Below are 18,390 nucleotides of genomic sequence, written 5' to 3' on the forward strand. Positions count from 1 at the left end.
TGACTGGGCGTGGGGGGAGCAGCTTTGGGCACTGTCTCTAAAGAAATTCTCGTAACCAAATGAAGGAAATGTTATTGTATGAAACTTATACATGATGAGTGATCGACTCACTGAGGAACTCCTCCATCTGTCAGAAGAAAAAGATGTATTCAGTTCCGTATCTTTCAGCTTCAGTATTTTTGTTAATTGTTTGGACTCTGTGATAAAGATGAAGCTTATCAGATGACTGAGCTTATTTGTCAATGGAAATGAGTCTTTGGGTAACTTTGGGCAAACGTTGCTCCATGCAGACAGTTTGCAAACGATTCCTGCAGGCTGCTCACGATGTGAAATTTGAATGTGAGGTGGGCTATGGGATCAAAAGCTTCAGGCTTTTAAGAATCAGTCACTGGAAGTGAACACCTGAAACAATGGCTTTAAAGGCAGGCTAACACCTTCCTGAAGCTATTTTCAGGAGCAATGCTGTCTGTAATTTTGTGATGATGAATTCTGAAGAAAAAGCACTTGGGGATACAGAAATGCGGTAACAGAATCAAAGCTCATACTTCTAAGGGATGCCACAAGCAATTTTCTGATATTTATCTAGTGCTAGATTAACAGCTGTTGTTGCTCCCCCAAAATGTTTCATGCCAGCTGATCTCTCCCCAGCTAAATGGGTGCTCCTGGTCACAGGACACACATGCTCACACAACAACACAACACCCCCATCTTCTCTTACCTGTCCTGGCCCAGGCATCAGCAGCTTCTGCCCATGACTCCCTGGCACATCTGGCACTGGTGCATCCCCAGCTCTTGTGGCATTCTCTCATTTACCACGCACCACAATCACATGACTTTATAAGCTGCTGCCTCACCTTGCTAGCTCAAAGAGATTGACTCAATCTCAGTCTGACTAACAAACCAAGGTTTTCTTTTTGTTCTCATTTCCGACAGATAAATCCACTGATAACAGTCAGACTTCCTTTTGCATTTCCTAAATTCAGAGGAAAGTTGCTCAGTCCTCTGGAGATGCCAGCCAGATCTTGCCCCGTGGCCAACAGCACCTCCTTGCGGGTTGCATCCATACTAGCAATCTGTGGCCAGGTGAACCTGCTAAGGACTGGGCTGGGTGACTTTGTGCATCTCCCTGTTGACCTTCATTCAGCCTATCTGCAGGCCTTACCAGCTTTCCTGTAAACATTTCCTCACCTACTTACCAGCTCTTGCTCAAATCTCAAGTATATCTAGTGGTATTTAGTTATTTCTAGTGCAGTTCAATCACAGTTTCTAGTGCAAGTGTCTTCGACCTTCAGCCTTTGCCTTATCTGAAAAAGCAGATACTTCATCAAAGAAGTTAACGATCTGGCATGATCTGCCAAGGCCTCATTTAGGTTATCATTTTTCAGTTTTTTATCTTGTTTTTATCATGTTTTCAGTTTTTCTTTTATTTAAAATCTGAAGGCAGATTTGGCCTAAAACTTCTACTTTTGCCTAAATCGTGTTTACTTTCTTTTCCTTTAACAGATAGGCTAGACTGATCCTTTTCCTGTTCTCTCTGTGCTTTAGGGGAGAGATGACCAACATCAGTGGAGAATGCAACTTTACAAGCATCGACAGATTAGCTGAGACCCTCCGGTTTGGGATCTCCATCCCCACCTTCATTCTTGGCTTGGTTCTCAACACCCTGGCCCTCTCAGTATTCTGCTGCTTTTGGAAGAAACAAACCAAAACCTCAGTCTATATGATCAATCTGGCACTTGCAGACGTTCTGCTGCTTCTCTCCCTCCCACTTAAGCTGCACTACTCTATTGCAGAAGCACCCGGACTCCTATGTGCCTTTATACAGTCACTGTACTTCGTCAATACCTATGGCAGCATCTTCATCATTGTTTGCATTACTGTTGATAGATACATCTGCTTAAAGCATCCATTTGAAGGTCGAGCTAACCAATCCCCCAGGTGGGCAATCTTGATTTGCTGTTTCATGTGGGCAGTAGCTTGGCTTTGCAGCAGCCCAATATATGCGTTTCAAAAGAAAGATTCTTTAAAATGTTTTCACAACATGTCAGTTGAGGCCTGGAGTGTCCCTCTCATCGTTTCCGTGGAGATCTTCGGATTTCTGATTCCACTCTCAGTGATGGTTTTCTGCTCTGCACAAAACATCTGGATTCTTCTGAATCATAAAAACAGAGCCAAAGAGAAAGTGGAAGATTCCTTACGAGTCATTATCATCAACCTTGTTGTCTTTTTGGTATGTTTCACACCTGTCCATCTTGCCATCTGCCTACAGTGCCTGGTAAGACAGCAGGTGATAGTGGACTGCCGCCTGAAACAAACCATCAGCCTCTTCATCCAGGTGTCAATGATACTAGCCAACCTCAACTGCTGCCTGGATGCCATCTTCTATTACTTTGCTGCCAAAGAATTCCGTGAGAAAACACACCTGAAAAAAATTATTCAACGATGCCCTGTCTTTAAGCCTTGTGCCACATGACAGGGCCTTTTGCAGTAGAAGAATGCCTCTTCCTTGGCTGCTGCTTGCCCTGCAGGTGGAACACTGATAGCATTATTCCCAACATGGCAGTAAGGCCAGCTTGGCCGTTGCAGGAAGGGCACAGGAGGGAGAAGGACAATATTTTTCTCACGAATGTGAACATGTCTTCTTTTTTGAGATCAAAGGGGAAGAATATGGGGAAAAAAGAACCAGCATTATGAAAATATCAGTGATGCCAAAAGAAGCATTAACCTTGATGCAACCTATTAAACCTGAAAGACTTGTCAGAGGAAAACTACCGAGGTCACTGGATTGCCAATTAAAATCAGCCTTTGCCATCGCCACAGTGGTTTTCCTTTTACCAATGTGATCAGAAACTTGTTGCTTTGGGCCAGTCAAACCCAGAAATAACTTCAACACCTTCTTGCTAACTTAGAAGGTAACTGAGAGATACAGGAAAGTATCTGGCCAAAAGTCTGGCTCTGCTCTTTCCTTCTGGAAACCCTGCAGAAGGTCTCTGTTGGAGCTCATTTACTCCAAAATCTCAGCTGGCCCTCCCGTAAGCATTATAAACCATCACACACCAGCCAGGGCTGTTCCACAGAGGACCAGGCTGCCCAGTACATGACAACATCTCTTTATACAGCACCCCATCTTGGGTAACAGCAACAAACAATGAACCTTTCTGATAACTGTGGCTCAGGAACCAGCATGGTTTTATCCTGCAACTTTAAAATAGCTTTTGCACATTAAAAACAACCCCTTCAAATACTGCATTTAGTGAAAGGCTGTACATACAAAGCGTAGGTAATCATTCTAAGATACAACAAGATAGATGTATGAAAGTTTTCTGCCTGTCTTCTCATTCTTTCTTGGTGAAGAAGAACGTATGGAAGCAAGTACAACATCACAAGCATGAAATGCAGTTTGGGAGCACTTGTCTGATATACTCCAGGCTCCCAGACGAAACACTGGATCAGCTCCCTCAAACTCATTCCTCAGAGGAGTCCTCCTGGCTGGACTTTCCATTTCACAAAATGTCTCAGATGTGCCTTAATCACTCCATGTCAGCTCTTCTGGTATGTCACTGCCCTTGGGCTGTTTGTACACTCAGCCCTGAGTTGAAACTAAAGGCTTCCTTACTGCAATGTAAGCCTTCTATTTCTTGTACCATTATATTGTTATGGTTTATGCTCTTACCCAGAAGCACCTTCACATCAAGAAATCCATTTCTGTGCCTTTAAAAAACAGCCATAAAATTGCTTTAAATTGGTGGCAACCAGGTCTTTGTTCTGGGGCAGATACTCCTTCTATTTAAAACAGGAAAAGAAATTGGCTTCTGTTTGAAGGAAAGAAAAAAAGACACAGGGCTAGTTTCGAAAATAGAATTTTCAGTCCATTGATTTCTAAATAAATGACTGATTGCACAAGCGGGCAGCTGTACACATCTCATACTGGACCTAATGTGAGAGTGCTTTACAGCTCATTAATACTAGATGTTGCCACAGCTGAGTCGTGAGAGGAGCTCAGAGACAAACAGAGGCTTTTTCATCACCTTTGCCATTATCTGCTATTATGCTGAAAGAGAAGTTTTACAAAACAGGAGGTCTGCAAAACATTATTTGCAACTGCCTCGATCGTTCAGAAACCTGCATCCTTTTCAGTATGAGATAGCCTTTCTTTCTTGTACTTTTTGCATTACTTTGCATATGAAGTGTGTGTTTTGGAAAGAACATGTTCTAGAAAATAAACTGTATGTGTGAAATGTATGATTTGAAAATACACTTTAATTCCCCAGTCTGACAGCCGCGTACGATCCTCATCTCTCTATTTCATCCCAGAATCACAGAAATACCAAGGTTGGAAAAGATCTACGAGATCATCCGGCCCAACCATCCACCTATCACCAATAGTTCTCACTAAACCATAGCCCTCAACACAAAATCCAAGCGTTCCCAACTCATTTTCTCCTTAAAACAGCTCCAAGACTTAGCTGGAGATTTTGCTTCCCAGAAAGTACTTCATGTTTACAGCTATGGTATCAAAGAACAACCGAATTACCACAAATAAACAGGGAAAAAAGTAAAAACAGGAAAGATGATCACATCCAGAAGTTTAGATAATAAATTTCTGAGGAAAATCTCTCCATAAATCATTGACAGTACCCTTCCAGGAGGAACTACCCTCTTCTCCACAAGAGAGCAATGCAACACTGGAAGGGATTGCCCAGAGAAGCTGTGTGACAACCACTCATGGTTGTTTCCAACATGTAGTCAGATATATAACAGAATTGATCTGATCTTGTGTTGGAGGAATACCTGCAGTGAGAAGGCAGTTGGTCCCAGAGGGCCCTTCCCATCGCCCTGTGATTTCAGCAAATGCAAAACTATTTATATTTTTCCTGTACCAGACAAAAAGCTGCTTTGGTGTTGCTGATATCATGGCACTGATTGCCAAGAGCGCTATTTCAAGCACAGCACAAGACTGAGGAATTGCAGTAGCTTCTTAAAAACCACCAGGTAGCAACTGTGACACATGGCACAAAGTCATGATGAACACCGTTGGGACTATTGAGGCAATATCCTTGTCTTCCAACTATTTATTGGAATAAAAATGTTCGGAAAAGATAATTTTATAATCTTAAAAGGAATAAGTCCACAGACCTCACAGGCAGAGAGGAAAAGGATACAAGGATTCTTGTAGATTTGGGTGGAGAAGTTTGATTTGCCAGGGCAATAGCGACAGCTCTTGTGCGCATGGCCATGTGTTGTCAATGGCAGATGAGAAAAGGCTTCATTTACAGAAAGAAACTTAATTTGCTCAGTGAAAGAAACAGAGATCTGTTCATGAAAATCATCTGTAAGAATGGAAGCGATGGTAGCCACCACATAGACTCAGCCTGCTCATGCCATGCATCACAGCAAACTCAGAGAATAGAATCTAGAAGACACGTTGAGCTATTGTCCTCCTTATCACCACAGTGCCACTTCTCTGTAGGCCCAAAGTGACACTGTATATAACTCAATTTGACTACATTTTGCTTGTAAATGAGAGGACCTGTCTGAATATGCTTGACACTTCTGAAGGAAGAGGAAGAAGGAAGAGAACCCAGCTGTGCTGGCTTTACAGGTCTACTACAGTAGTCAAACCTTCCAGCACAAAAGAGCATATATTTTCAGTAAGAAGATCTCACTTTCAATTCACTGCTTTTCAAGATGATCTTAAATTTAAATAATATATCTGAATTACGTCCTTGACCTCCAGCTGAAATTATATTACTTTTCAGATCAGAATTTTACATGCAGCCTCCTCTGCCCAATTTACTGTTACCTCTGGAGAATCTCCAGTCGGTTGTATTTTTAAACCAGGGAGAACAGCAATCAAAAACCCCGAGCAACTCGAGATTGCACAGAACACTTTTGATGATGAATAAAACTGAAAAGCATTTGACATTTCAAAAACAACAACAAAAGCTTTCCTAAGTACACGACTTCACCACTTCAATTTTCAGACTTCACAATAGTAGATTTTTTTCTTTCTCGCTGTTATTTCTAATTCAGAGACAAATGACAATGAATGTGGATCCCTCATACGCCCAGCTCTTCTCCCAGGGACTCACAGGTACCGTATGCTAAAAGAAGCATTGTCTTAGTAGAAAGAAAAAGTGCTAATCAAAAACAGCCATTAGCAGTCTATATTTCATATGGATTAGCTTACTCCTTTGGAAGGACTTACTCGGAAACGGAGTATCAAAGAAGAATAAATCAGCTACTACAAAGAAGCCCACATGTCCAGCTAATGTACATACGTCACTCTACTGGCTAAACACACGATGCTTTCTTCTTTTCAGAAACAATTATTATTCCCCTCGTGTCTCACAGCCCACCCAGAACATCTACTCCAAGTTTTACAAGCTTCTTAGTACCATGCAATAAAAAAGCCCACGATTCCAACACTGTGTTTTCTTCCCCTTTCACATGTGACTCTCAGACTGATCGTCAGCTCTTACCTGTAGTTCAGGGCTACAGGAAAGACAGTTGTGTCTCCACCCTGCAGAACCCATCCAAGATGCCTCCTTCAGCAGCCGATAGCAGCCTGCAGCAGTGCTGCTTTTGGACCTGGGGCCCTTCCATCATCTTCTCTGGCTGGGCCAGGCCTCCACAACACAAGAGAGTGCTGACTGCCCCATGGGGCATTTTTATCAATGGTACGTGACTCCACCAACGCTCTACAACTAGCCAGCATCTGTTCAGCAGTGAATGTGATTCCCAGGCTGCAGTGGGTAGACTCATACAGCAATTGAAAGACTATCAAGCATGACAGTGGTTCAGCCAAAAGAAAAAGAAAACAGAAAAAAGATAAAACCTGTGCACAGGGTTTTCCATAGACTTTCTAGATCTTGTTCTTCCCTGATGGATTATCTCATCTGAAATTTCCCAGTCCTACGTGAGAGCAAAACTTTATACCAGTGCCACTCCACTGACTGTATATTATGCTGAACTTTTAAAAAACCACTATTGCCCTGCAAATCCCTTTGAAATAACTGGTTTAATAGAAAGCATATGGGCTAGTTGGAAAATTGCCTCTTATAGCCTTCAAAAAAAACTACTGCATGATTTGCAAGCAGAAGGCAGCTGAGGCAGGATCCAAGCCCAGAGCAAAGCACAGGCAGTGCTGACTCACTATGGGCAAAGCAGGCACGTGCCCTACAGGCCAACATCATTTCATTCTAATGAAAAACACCAGCTGAAAAAAGCGTAAAACAGAGCTTAAATGAAAACTCATATTCTTAAATAAATGTCACGTTAGCAGCTTATCACATCAAACAATTTCAAGCGTTCAGAGATCTGAGAAGTGAGAAGAGCAGCCACCCCAAGCCTGAAGCAGCCTGCAGATCGTAACGCAAAGTTGAAACCAGTTTGAAGACCAAAACTGATCTTCAGAGATATCCTTCCTCAACCTCATATTTCAGTATGCTGCTCTAAGCGATACTTCACTTGGGCACCAGCACCACATTTTAGCCTGTCCAAAACATACATCCCACCACAACTAAACCTGTCCTACACGCACACAAGTGAACGAAAGAGGAATCAATGCTATGGTGTTCTCAAAGACTTTTTCCCTCTCTCATCAAAATGGTTTTCAAGGTTTCCTCCCCCCTTAACTCCTTCCTACAAGGCTCAGGCCTCCATCCTTTCAGCCAAAGGTGAGGAAAGGGCTGCAGAGTGGCAGTGTGCTTTGGGAGGCCCATGAGTCAGTAGGTGACAACGCAGGACAGGGAGATCAGCAGCCCTGTGCCCCATGCTCTCTCCCCACCAGCTCATTGGCAGTGCCTGGAGCTCAGCAGCAGAGCCACAAATAGCAGCACCTTAAGCATGATGGGACCTCGGCCACCACACACCAAAAGGGAATTTGGCTTTCCCAGGAGGAACTGTCACTACAAAGACGGGTAGAAACACGCCTACCCCAAACAAACCGATGAGAAATGTGCCCGCCTTTGCCTTTACACAACACTAAGGATGGGTTGAATTTCAAATCACTATGCTTGCTAGGCTTGTAGAGAAACACAGAGACAAATCCCCCCCACACATAACACATTTTGCTCTGTCTGCACTCCCCGCACTGCCAAAATGCAGGGAATGAAGACAAGAGCTCAGCCACCCCAAGGGGAAGCTGCTGCTTCCCTCAGCCACCAGCCTGCTGTCTGCGAGAGGAAGGAAGACCCAGAGGAAGAGGAACAGGGGATGCAGCAGCATGCAGTGCGCGGTGGCAATCATAGTGGCAAGCTTTGTCTGCTGCAGCCTGCCAGGGGAAGGAGCTGCCTACAGTCCTGCTGCAGGGATGGGCCTGAGCCAGCCGTGCATAGGCTATGCTTCTGCAGCTGCAGTGACTGCTTCAGAAAGCAGTCATTCAGAAAGCTGTAGGCTGTGGGGCCAGGATATTAGATATTAGGAAAAAATTCTCCTCAGAAAGAGCAGTGAGGCACTGGCACTGCTGCACCAATTGTGGAGGTGGGGTCACCATCTCTGGAGGTGTTCAGAGCTGTGGAGATGTGGCACCGAGGGATGGGGGCAGTGGGCATGGTGGGGTGGGGTTGGACTTGGGGATCTTAGAGGTCTTTCTCAACCTTCCAATTACCTTTTTAACATCTGGCCGACACGTAGATTAAAGCAAGTGCCTGCAGTGAAGCACGCATCATCAGACAAAGAGTAGTTGAAGTTCTACAGTGTCTTTCATCTGAGGAAGTCAGAATGTCACCCCACAGCGCACAGTGCTCGCAGCAGCGCCGGCTGCACGGGAAGCAGTGCGGTGAGGCAGTGGGCAGGGGCTGAGCAGCCAGCACAGCCCAAACCCATGTCAAACCATGCCCAGAGCTGCACGATTTGTTGCATTGGACCCTGGCTGAAAAACTGCTCTTGTGCATTTCACTTTTAAATATCTATTAAATAAAAAGAAATGCCAGCAGCTGTCACTGCAATATACTGCATGACACAGGGATCACCAGAGCAAAATGGATGCAAGAACCATGGATTTTTTTATTTAGTATTATTAAATCACTGCCATTCTCTGCCCTGCTAACAGGCCATAAGTGTCACTGCTCTTCCAAGCACCCAGTCCCTGGATGAGGGCTTGCCGATGAGGACTGCACACAGCCAGGCCAGGAAGCAGAGTACCACCCACACTAAGTTATGCCACCTGCCAAACTGCAAAAAGCCTCCCCCAGCATGTGGCACTTCCTCTGCATCGTGATCTGTTGCTTTATACACCACCTACACGGAAAGCTGTGTGCTTACTTTTTGACTTCGGTGGCAGCACCGTGGGGAGACTGGGCACATCTGCAGACTTTGTGGCAAGTCTCAAAGTTCACTCAACAAGCAGGTGTTTGGGAGCAACCACGTCCTGCCATGTGCTTCCTCTCGCTCCAGCTCACCACTTCTTCAAGCACTCCTGAGGTACTGTTTTGGGCCCCAGCCCCAGAGCTGCCCATAGGGTGAGAGAGATCTGCAGGACAAGGAGCTCCCATCCTGCCAACAGGCGCTGCCTCATGGCATACTGCTGGTCCTGTACCCACCTGATGCACAGAGGGCATATGCTGCTTGTAAGCCAGGAGGTTTAGGGAAGGTTTGAAAAATGACCTGCTTTCTCCTTTACGTGGTGAAGTGCAAAAGCCTCGTGAATAAGCAGATTTCAATGCTAAAAAAAAGCACGATGAGAAAACTGCTCCTTTGTGTTCGGTTTTGGAGCCTCGGTCCACTGCTGCTTTTGTCAAATTTCCCAAACCCTGGCAAAGTGCACTTGTATGCAAGTGAAGGACCTTGTTCTGCAATTAATCTCCGTTTCGAGAAAGGCCGCATTTACTTTGTTAGTGCATGGGTAAAACCATGTTGCTGTTCTAGAAACCGCAAACGACCGCATTCACACTCATGATTGCCATGTTAAGATCACACAGGATCAAAGAGAAAAAGCACAGCTTTGAAGAAAACACGTGAGAACGTCCAGTCGAAGGCAGGAGGGAGAACAGAAAAAGGCTGTATATGGTCCAGTCACATGAGACATGTGTAAAAACATATACAGCTATTTTATCTTTTGTACAACGTTCTGAAATGAAACTAAGGTTAATTTCTGCTTTCCGCAGCACTGCCAGGGCTCAGCATCACCATCTGATTCACCAGTGGTCCTCCCAGCAGTTGTATGTCCTGACTGACTGAAATGCCAAGGGACAGCTGAAGCTCACTCTGCCATCAGTGAAGAGCTTCCGGCATCTGAAGTGAGCAATTGAAATGGTTAACATCTGGATTGCCCTCAACAAACTCCAGTCTCTCCTGCCCAAGGACAGAAGGCTTATAGGACACCTGGCTCCCGAATCACATCTCAGAGGTACACTGCCTCTGTGAGAGACCTGCACATCTGTATCCTGCAGATGAAACCGTACTGCTACTTACGAAGCATCTCTGATGCCCCATAATTACAGCAGATGCTGAGCCCTCAAAAGGAGGCCGTGTACAACTCCGCTTGTAGGCTGAGAAGAGCTCAAACAGGCAGTTATAAGGATCTATATTAAATCTACGATGCTGAGCCCTGAAAAGGAGGCCATGTACAACTCCGCTTGTAGGCTGAGAAGAGCTCAAATAGGCAGTTATAAGGATCTATATTAAATCTACTGATGCCTGATCTTGTTGGAGAAAGTGAAAATTTTGGTGCTTTTCTCAAACTATTGATTTGATTGTTTACAAGTAACCTAACTTTGCACTACAGTCATTCTCCCCTTTGCTCAGGATTACATTGGCTGGGGAACTGTTCCCAGTATTTCTTGGAATTGTATAAATGTGTGTGATACATACAGATCCTGACACCTCAGGCTATCTCTGCACTTGGAACCTTTTGCAGAGCACGGGCTTTTCTCTCCTCCCACACCATGTCTTTTCCAAAAGCAAAGAACTCCAGCCCCGTGAAAGCAAGGCTCACTTTCTAGAAGGAAAGCAGTTCCTATGGCAGTTGAAAAGAAATACCGAAACAGCATTAAAACCATCAAAACAACTGCAAGGATTTCTTTCAAAATTATCTCCCCTTTTCTACTGCACCACATTTGAGCACCCTGATCAGTGTTCCTGCTTACTGCAGGAGAGTTGGACCAGATGGCCTTTCAAGGTTCCTTCCAACTCAAACGATGCTAGGATTCTATCATGCTGAAGCATGCCCAGCACATTACAGCTCTGGCTGCAGAGAGAACTGTGTAGACCTCCAGCTCTCCACTTCTAACCTACAGAGCTAGACCACGCTGCAAAGTCAACCATGTGTGGCATGAATTCTTTGAAACAGTGGGAGGTAAAGGATAGGCTAAAATGCCAAAACCAAACTACGGCAAGTGTGGTTTGTTGTGTGCTGTTGTTTTATGTAACACTAAGCTCAATAAAGCGTTAACACCTTCAGACCCATTTCCCTTTAGGTTTTTGTAGCAGGTAACAGAAATGCACAGACATCCTGAGAATTAAATCTTTTTCCGAAAAGTAGGCAGCATGACTCATTTGGAGTTACAGACTTTTCTGAACGAAGCTAAATCATATTTGCCTGATTTGTAGAGCAAACCCTTCAGTTCTTTCTTTCTCCTTTTTTTTTTTTTTTTAGTTTCAGTGCTGGTAATTCAGTTTGGGTAGTTCTCCTGGATCATTTCTTATTTATTACAGCACTCTCAAACTTAGTGCTGGCTGAGCTGTGTAAAAGCCAATTTGACTGCAGTTTTGTGGGCACACACAGGGACCGAAGGCAGCGCTGCAGTCAGACATCACTGACACTGATGCTGACAGCATGTGAGAACCAGCACATGTTCCCTCTCCACGCTCATGCTAAAAGCGAGTGGCTGTTCTGTCTTACACCATTACTCACTTAGAGCACAAACAAATGCTTTGAGAGCCGTCACTCACAGATTTCAGTCTAGTTCAGTTATGTGTGTATATATAAGCATATATATACACACACACACACACTTTTAAAGAATGTACACTGCATTCTGTCTCCCAGCGCCCAGCAGGTAGGAAATAGCAAGGAGCCATTTCCTTTCCTTCAGCCCTTAGCGAGCTCTTCCTTCGGTTTTCTGTCCTTGAAATACCCCTGGTCATGCAGCCATGATTAATTTTGATTCCTGCTTTCAAGCTGTTGCCTGTTGGCTTTCTGCTGTGTGCTGCCTCTTGTTTGACCCCTGCATAAATCGAGAGCTGTGACCAGATAACCCTTCCACTCTGTTTGCATCCAATCCACCCACAGGTGGGTGGAACGCTTTTCAGTTCCAAGAACAGATGTATTTTAAGAGGAATGAGAGCTCAGTGTGGCTGATACTATGCCAACCTCAACCATTTTCAGAGTTTGCACCCACCCAAGGGGCTCAGCAGCAGCAGCCTGTTCTTTGGATTCTTGTTTTTTTAAGCATTGCTGGAAAAGGCACTATTGGCAAATTTGTTTGACTGAAAGGTGCAGAGCGTGCCCATGACCTTCAGTGAGCTCTGCAACTATCCCAATACCAGTGTTACACTGGCAGGAGGTGGCAGGGCTTCCAAATGGATCTCCACCTGCTGTCATTCCTCAAGTCTTTTAAAAACAATTGTGGGGGTTTGTTCCTGTTGGTTTTGTGGGTTTTGTTTGATTGTTTAAAGAGTGGCTGTCAACAAGGCCGAGCACTTTTTCCCATTTTTTAATTATAGCTAGAACTCAGGAACTCAAAGACTGGCCCTAAGATGTAAGTGCAGACATCATCTAGCAAGGTCAAAGCCGCCAGCTATTTCAGCCAGCGGGAACAAAGTCACAGCTCAGTCTCAGGCAGCAGCAGCAGACAGGCAGGATGCTGCCCTCCCCGCAGGCTGTTGGGAGCAGTGGGTGCACCTTGCTGTGCCTGGGCCAGCAGACCAGGGCAGGCAGCCACGGGGAGCTGGTCTCTTTCCACCAGCACTGCTCATTCACAGAGTGGCCTGGCAATGGGGCTTTCTGGGTTTGACACTTGCTAGAAAGCCACAGCTCAGACTATTCATGGAACTTGCCCCAGATTTCCCTCAGCAGTGAGAAAAAGCTGCTTTTTTCTGTATATTGGAAGGTATGGGACTGAGTCACCTTCCTTCTCATTCTGTGAGTCGGGAGAGTTAAGGTCTGTTTACATCTGGGGGTGGAGAATATGGTGAGAACTGGGGCTAATGAAATGACTGCTGCATGACATGAAAACAACATGAAACATCAGTCTGGGTTTCCTTCTTGCCAGGAGGCTCAGCAGCGCCCAGACCCTCCCAGTCCCCCCAGGAGCTCCTCCAGCAGCACGGCACAGTCTGGGTGCACAGGAGAGCAGCAGACCACCCAGCTCACATCGCTTTGCAGATTCAGCATTTATAAAATGAAGGGTCAAGGTATAACTAGCACCAAGTTAACAAATACAAATAGGTTTGCAATAGCATCATATACCTCTGCCAGTGGTACCTTGGATTTTGGTGTGGAAGCCGCTGGTCCGAACAGGGGTAATCGTCAGTCATGTACTGTATCCTTTTGTTTCTAAGGGAGTTACATTTAAGGATTCTCCTCCAAATGTGCATCTTCTAATCCAGAACCACAATCAGGAGTTCTCCTACACAGAACAGTCAATATGTCTTAGTTAATAAACAGGTTAAAGAAGAGGGAAGCAAGTAATACAGATGTTCAGCTCAGGATCATTCCTCTTCTCCTACTGGTGGGGAACACATTTATGATGGGCTGAAATGTTATAGGCCCTATATAGACTCTAATAATGTTCAGTTTTAGAAGCTTAGACTCATCATCATCATCTCCGATTTGATCTAATGTACTCTTAAGTCAGTAAGAGAGGATTGGAGGAAATGGTATTCTGGATCCTGGAACAATTTACGCAGAAGAACCGGGAGTCAGCACTGCAAAAGCTGAGCCAAAATAAGAGGCTGAAATTTGTTTTTAATAAAATCTGGGGTTAAAAATAATAGCAATAATTAATAAATCAAAGACTTTTTTCCTCTTCCCCTTCACTCAGATCACAAACCGGACTGCTAAGTAAGCATCACAGCTACAGTCCTAGATGCTCTTACATTGGTGGTTGTGGTTATTTACAAAGAAATGTTCAATACCAGAGCATTTTTACGCTAAAATGCTTAAATACTTGCCTTTAAAACTGCTTACCAGGAAAACAACAGGAAAAGGATGTGGCCTGATAAATGTTTGTAACAACTTCATCAGGGCCCTTTTTATACAAATGAAGATGATTTCACTAAAAATTAATAAGTACGCGAAGTCTTAAGAGTGCAATATTAGCAGTCAAGCAAAATGTCCAAAATTTCAGCTGACTCACTGGGAAGTTTTACTGACCATGAAAATTCATAAATTCATACTTTTTTTTTTTCCTTTCTTCTTTTTTATATATACAAGGGCTGCTCCAAAAGTAATGCCTCCTATTTTATGATGCTAGCCCACAACATCAGAGGCGGATGTTGGTGGTATGGCAGCAGAGGTTAAGCCTTCCCACCAACATCCCGTTATGTTCTGTTGCTGTGTGACAGACAGGGGCAGTCTGACAAAATGGCATCTGACATTGAGAAGCACATATGAGGCATCTGACATGGAAGCACATATGAGGCAAAGAGATGGAAATGAATTCATCCATGTGGAAAAAGTGGCACTTATTGACATTCAGTGATGCTTGCTGAATGTTTCTGGAGACCAAGAAGTGGATGTGAGCACAGTGAGGGGTGGGTGATGTGTTTCAGCAGTGATGCTGTCATAGCAGCTGTGAAACAGTGGGTCACCTCTGCTAGTATAGAAGTTTACAAGCATGGCATGCAGGCTTTTGTTCACTGCTGGTGAAAAGGCATAAGCTGCTGGTGGTGACAATATTGAAGAAAAGTGTTTTGCAGCCAAGAATTTACCAAATAGTGTTACTGTATTCTTTATATCCACTGTAGTTTCCATAGAAATAAAAAGGAGTCATTACTTTTGGAGCAAGCTACGTATCTTTGGTAAGTGGACCACAAACAACAGAGAAGGCAGATCCAAGGCAAAACTGAACCAAAGGGGCAATGGGACAGCCATTCAGCATGCATAGAGGTCAGAGACGCAGAGCGGAGATTGGGATGCACATCTGTAACGATGTCCTGTTGTGCAATATGTGCCACACCAGGGAGTGGAAGGGCCATCAACGTCCTTAAGTAGTCAAAAAAATATTGTAAAAGGTTTTGCCTTACTGAATAATTATGAGCACAAAAAAACCCAAACGAACATCAACCTAAGCAACAACATGGAGAGCCTTTACTTACAAACGTGATAGAGAAAACCACCACTTCCGCAACGTGAAAATCAAAAACTTCCAACATTTCTTTTTTGTTGTTGTTTCTCAAAGCTAAGAACTTACTGAGATTCAACAGACTAAAACAAAGTGATGAATGAAGGGCACTGGGAAGAGTTGCTCCCCTTAAAACCACTTGCGTTGCAGGATATTTCCTGAGAGAACCTTCGAGTTCCAGCAAGTGCTCCAACAGTTAAACACGCCATTTGCTGCATGCTTTTCTAAGAATGTTTTTAAGTCATGTCAGTTACATCCTGAGTGTGGTTTGAGAATCCTTTTCTACAATCTGACAATCAAACACTTCTGGATTTATCACCTCACAAGCACTGAACCTTGCAAGTTCCTCGTTTTATAGGCAACCAGCATCAAAGGCATCATTCGCACTGCCAAACCACACTGCCTGCTGCTTTTTCAGGCAGACCGAAAGCTGCTCCCCAGCTTTGGTTTACCACACAGCTCCATGAGCTCTTGTGCCAGACGGCAAGACGGGGACAAACCAGCCATCACCGCTCAAAGCGCCTTACCACGTCCTGGCAGCACACGCCATCTGGGTCCCAGCTCCTGGTGCCCTGCTGATGAGCGCTGTCCTCCCATCAGTGTCTGCAGGCTGTGGGATGCTGCCCATGAGGTCATCAACTGATGGCTTTTGAAGGGTTTGGTGTTAAAAATAGAGCTGGAAGTTCAGGATTCTCTTTCTGAGTCTGCATGTCGTTACTTGTAGTAATTGGTTTGAGAAGAGAGAGCGCCTCAACAGCTAGCTCACGCCAAGATGCCTGCACTCTACTACAAAACAGGGCCAGAGACAAGAAGGGACACCAAGCTACAAAGAGACCTCCTCTGCTTTTCATCAGAACGTGACTGAAACAAGCGAACGGACTTTATCCCACACAACCTTCTCTCTGTTAGCAACCAAAGCTATGAAAAAAATGATTACTGTGCAGCAGAACCTAAAAAAACTCAACCCCAAACCCCACCATTCTACGCTTCTGCACAAACACCATCAACGCTCTTACAACGGCACAAGATCTGCTTGAAGGCCACCACTTCCTGAGTTCAGCTACAGAAAAAAGGGAGAGAAAGATATTCTTCTCTTCATCCTTTCTGCAATCAACACGTACTGTAACTGCATCAACTGCATCATAAAAGCCTCACCCCACATAAAATGTTATGGGAATTAAATAAGATAAACTGAAAAATTCATATGAATTAAGAGAAGTTGTACATATATGGGTAGTGACAGGAAATGTTATCTTTTCTTCATAACTTCTTTTGCATGTTGCACATAGCTTCAGCAGAGTCAAGAAATGCACTTACCAGCTGGGAATAGTTAATTCTTCTTATGAAAGGGCAGACAGCAGTCATTTCTGAACATCACAGGACTTCCCAAAGAAGTGTGAATATCAAGATGCGATTAATGCAGTGTTGTTTGACCTGGGAGCTGATCCTTGGGAAGGAACAGCCTAAAAATAATGTTGGCATCAGGAAAAAGCTATCCAGATTTGGGAAATTGCACTCCATTCTTTTGTATCACTTCTGGAAAGTCCTTTTGCATTTCTCTGCTATGATTTCCCATGCGTAAAGTTGAACAGACAACAGATCCCACCTCTGGTGTTACCAGGATGACACCAGAACAGTTACGTTTAGGAGTGGATGGAAACTCCCTGAGTTGAGTGCCTGACCCTGCAGGGCAGCCATGGTGCCTTGTGATGTATGCAGACACTCAAATCATCCTAAAAAAGGCTTGGCTGGGTGCAGCAAACACCTCATCAGCACAGCGCTTGGCAGAGGTAACACTGGATCAACGGGATGTAAAGTGAAGCACCAAAATCACGTGCCACATCAAGCACACAGCCAGAAGAGAGAGAATTGCATTCACACGCTGTTTGGGTAATGAAATAATACAGCAAAACTCTGAGAAAGCAGAATGAATTAAAAAAAAAAAAAAAAGACAAATTTTTTTTACTCTTGGGAGTACAGTTTCAATGCATATTCAGGGAAAAGTACTGCTATTGCATTCTGATGGTTGTGACCACTTTTCTAATTCATCTCTTCACAACCACACTTGGAGCTTTGCTGCCCTCAGATCTCTGCCACCTTCAGAAGACCAGAGCCATCATTCAACAATTCACATCTAACTGATCTCCTAAAATACTAACAAAATGGTTATGTCTGTGCTTTCAAGAATAAAATGCTAGACGTGTCCGCTGAACAGACACGAGTATATCACACACTGCATAGATGTTTGTCAGCAGAAGAACTCTGTGGGAAATAGGAAGAAAAAAGTAACCTGGGGAACTCAGTGAGGACAGCTCTGTGACCACCCTTTCCTTATTCACTGAGCAGCTTGCTGCTGGAAGTACTGTCAGCAGCAGGATCCCACTTTTTGACATTCTTCCCCTAAACATCCACTGCTGGCTTCAAAGATAGGACATCTTATTAGAAACACTTTTTCTCTTTCCTAAAATGACTCTTACGTTCTTGCTCAGTTAATCATTTTCTCATAATGATTTTTGAGGCCCTCCGGGCTGCAGTAACTTGTCACACACTGTACACACACGCTGTGCTAGTTCACACGCCTCCAGAAATGAGGTGTGGAAAACACTGAGAACAAATGCTATGTGGAGGCTGATTGTTGCCTGTCACCACAAGCAGTGCGCTGGTGGGACACAGTTCCTCAGTCACACAAGTAGCCTGAATGGCTCAAAATGTGCATGGCTGCCTTTTGGACAGGAGGTGCAGTTATACAGTCCCCTACGTGCAGCTGTATGTGCATGTTGGCTCTACGAAAAACAAAGCAAAAGCTCCTCAATCATCACCAGTTATTGATTTTTTTCCACCTTGCACAAGGACAGCTGAAATGTCTGCTTTGTCATGCCAGGGATTGGGGTTATATCATAGAATCATAAAGTCATTTAGGTTAGAAAAAATCTCTAAGATCCTCAAGTCCAACCCCAGCCCACCATGCCCACTGCCCACGTCCCTCAGTGCCACGTCTCCACAGCTCTGAACACCTCCAGGGATGGTGACCCCATCAATCAGCTGTGCCAGTGCCTCACTGCTATTTCTGGGATGAAATTCTTTTAAATAGCCAACTTGG

The 18,390-nt window shown here is 44.4% G+C and overlaps 1 protein-coding gene across 1 annotated transcript; it reads left to right on the forward strand.

The window, feature by feature from the left end:
• Positions 1-1,552: 1,552 nt before the first annotated feature.
• Positions 1,553-2,473, forward strand: GPR55 (G protein-coupled receptor 55; the record flags this gene model as incomplete). The annotated part of the gene is made up of 1 exon (XM_079539690.1): positions 1,553-2,473. One exon carries the CDS (start codon positions 1,553-1,555, stop codon positions 2,471-2,473), a length of 921 nt encoding a protein of 306 aa, XP_079395816.1.
• Between the last annotated feature and the right edge of the window lie 15,917 nt (positions 2,474-18,390).

Source organism: Tetrao urogallus, assembly GCF_951394365.1.
Source record: "Tetrao urogallus genome assembly, chromosome: 9".
In the NCBI taxonomy this organism is placed as follows: domain Eukaryota; kingdom Metazoa; phylum Chordata; class Aves; order Galliformes; family Phasianidae; genus Tetrao; species Tetrao urogallus.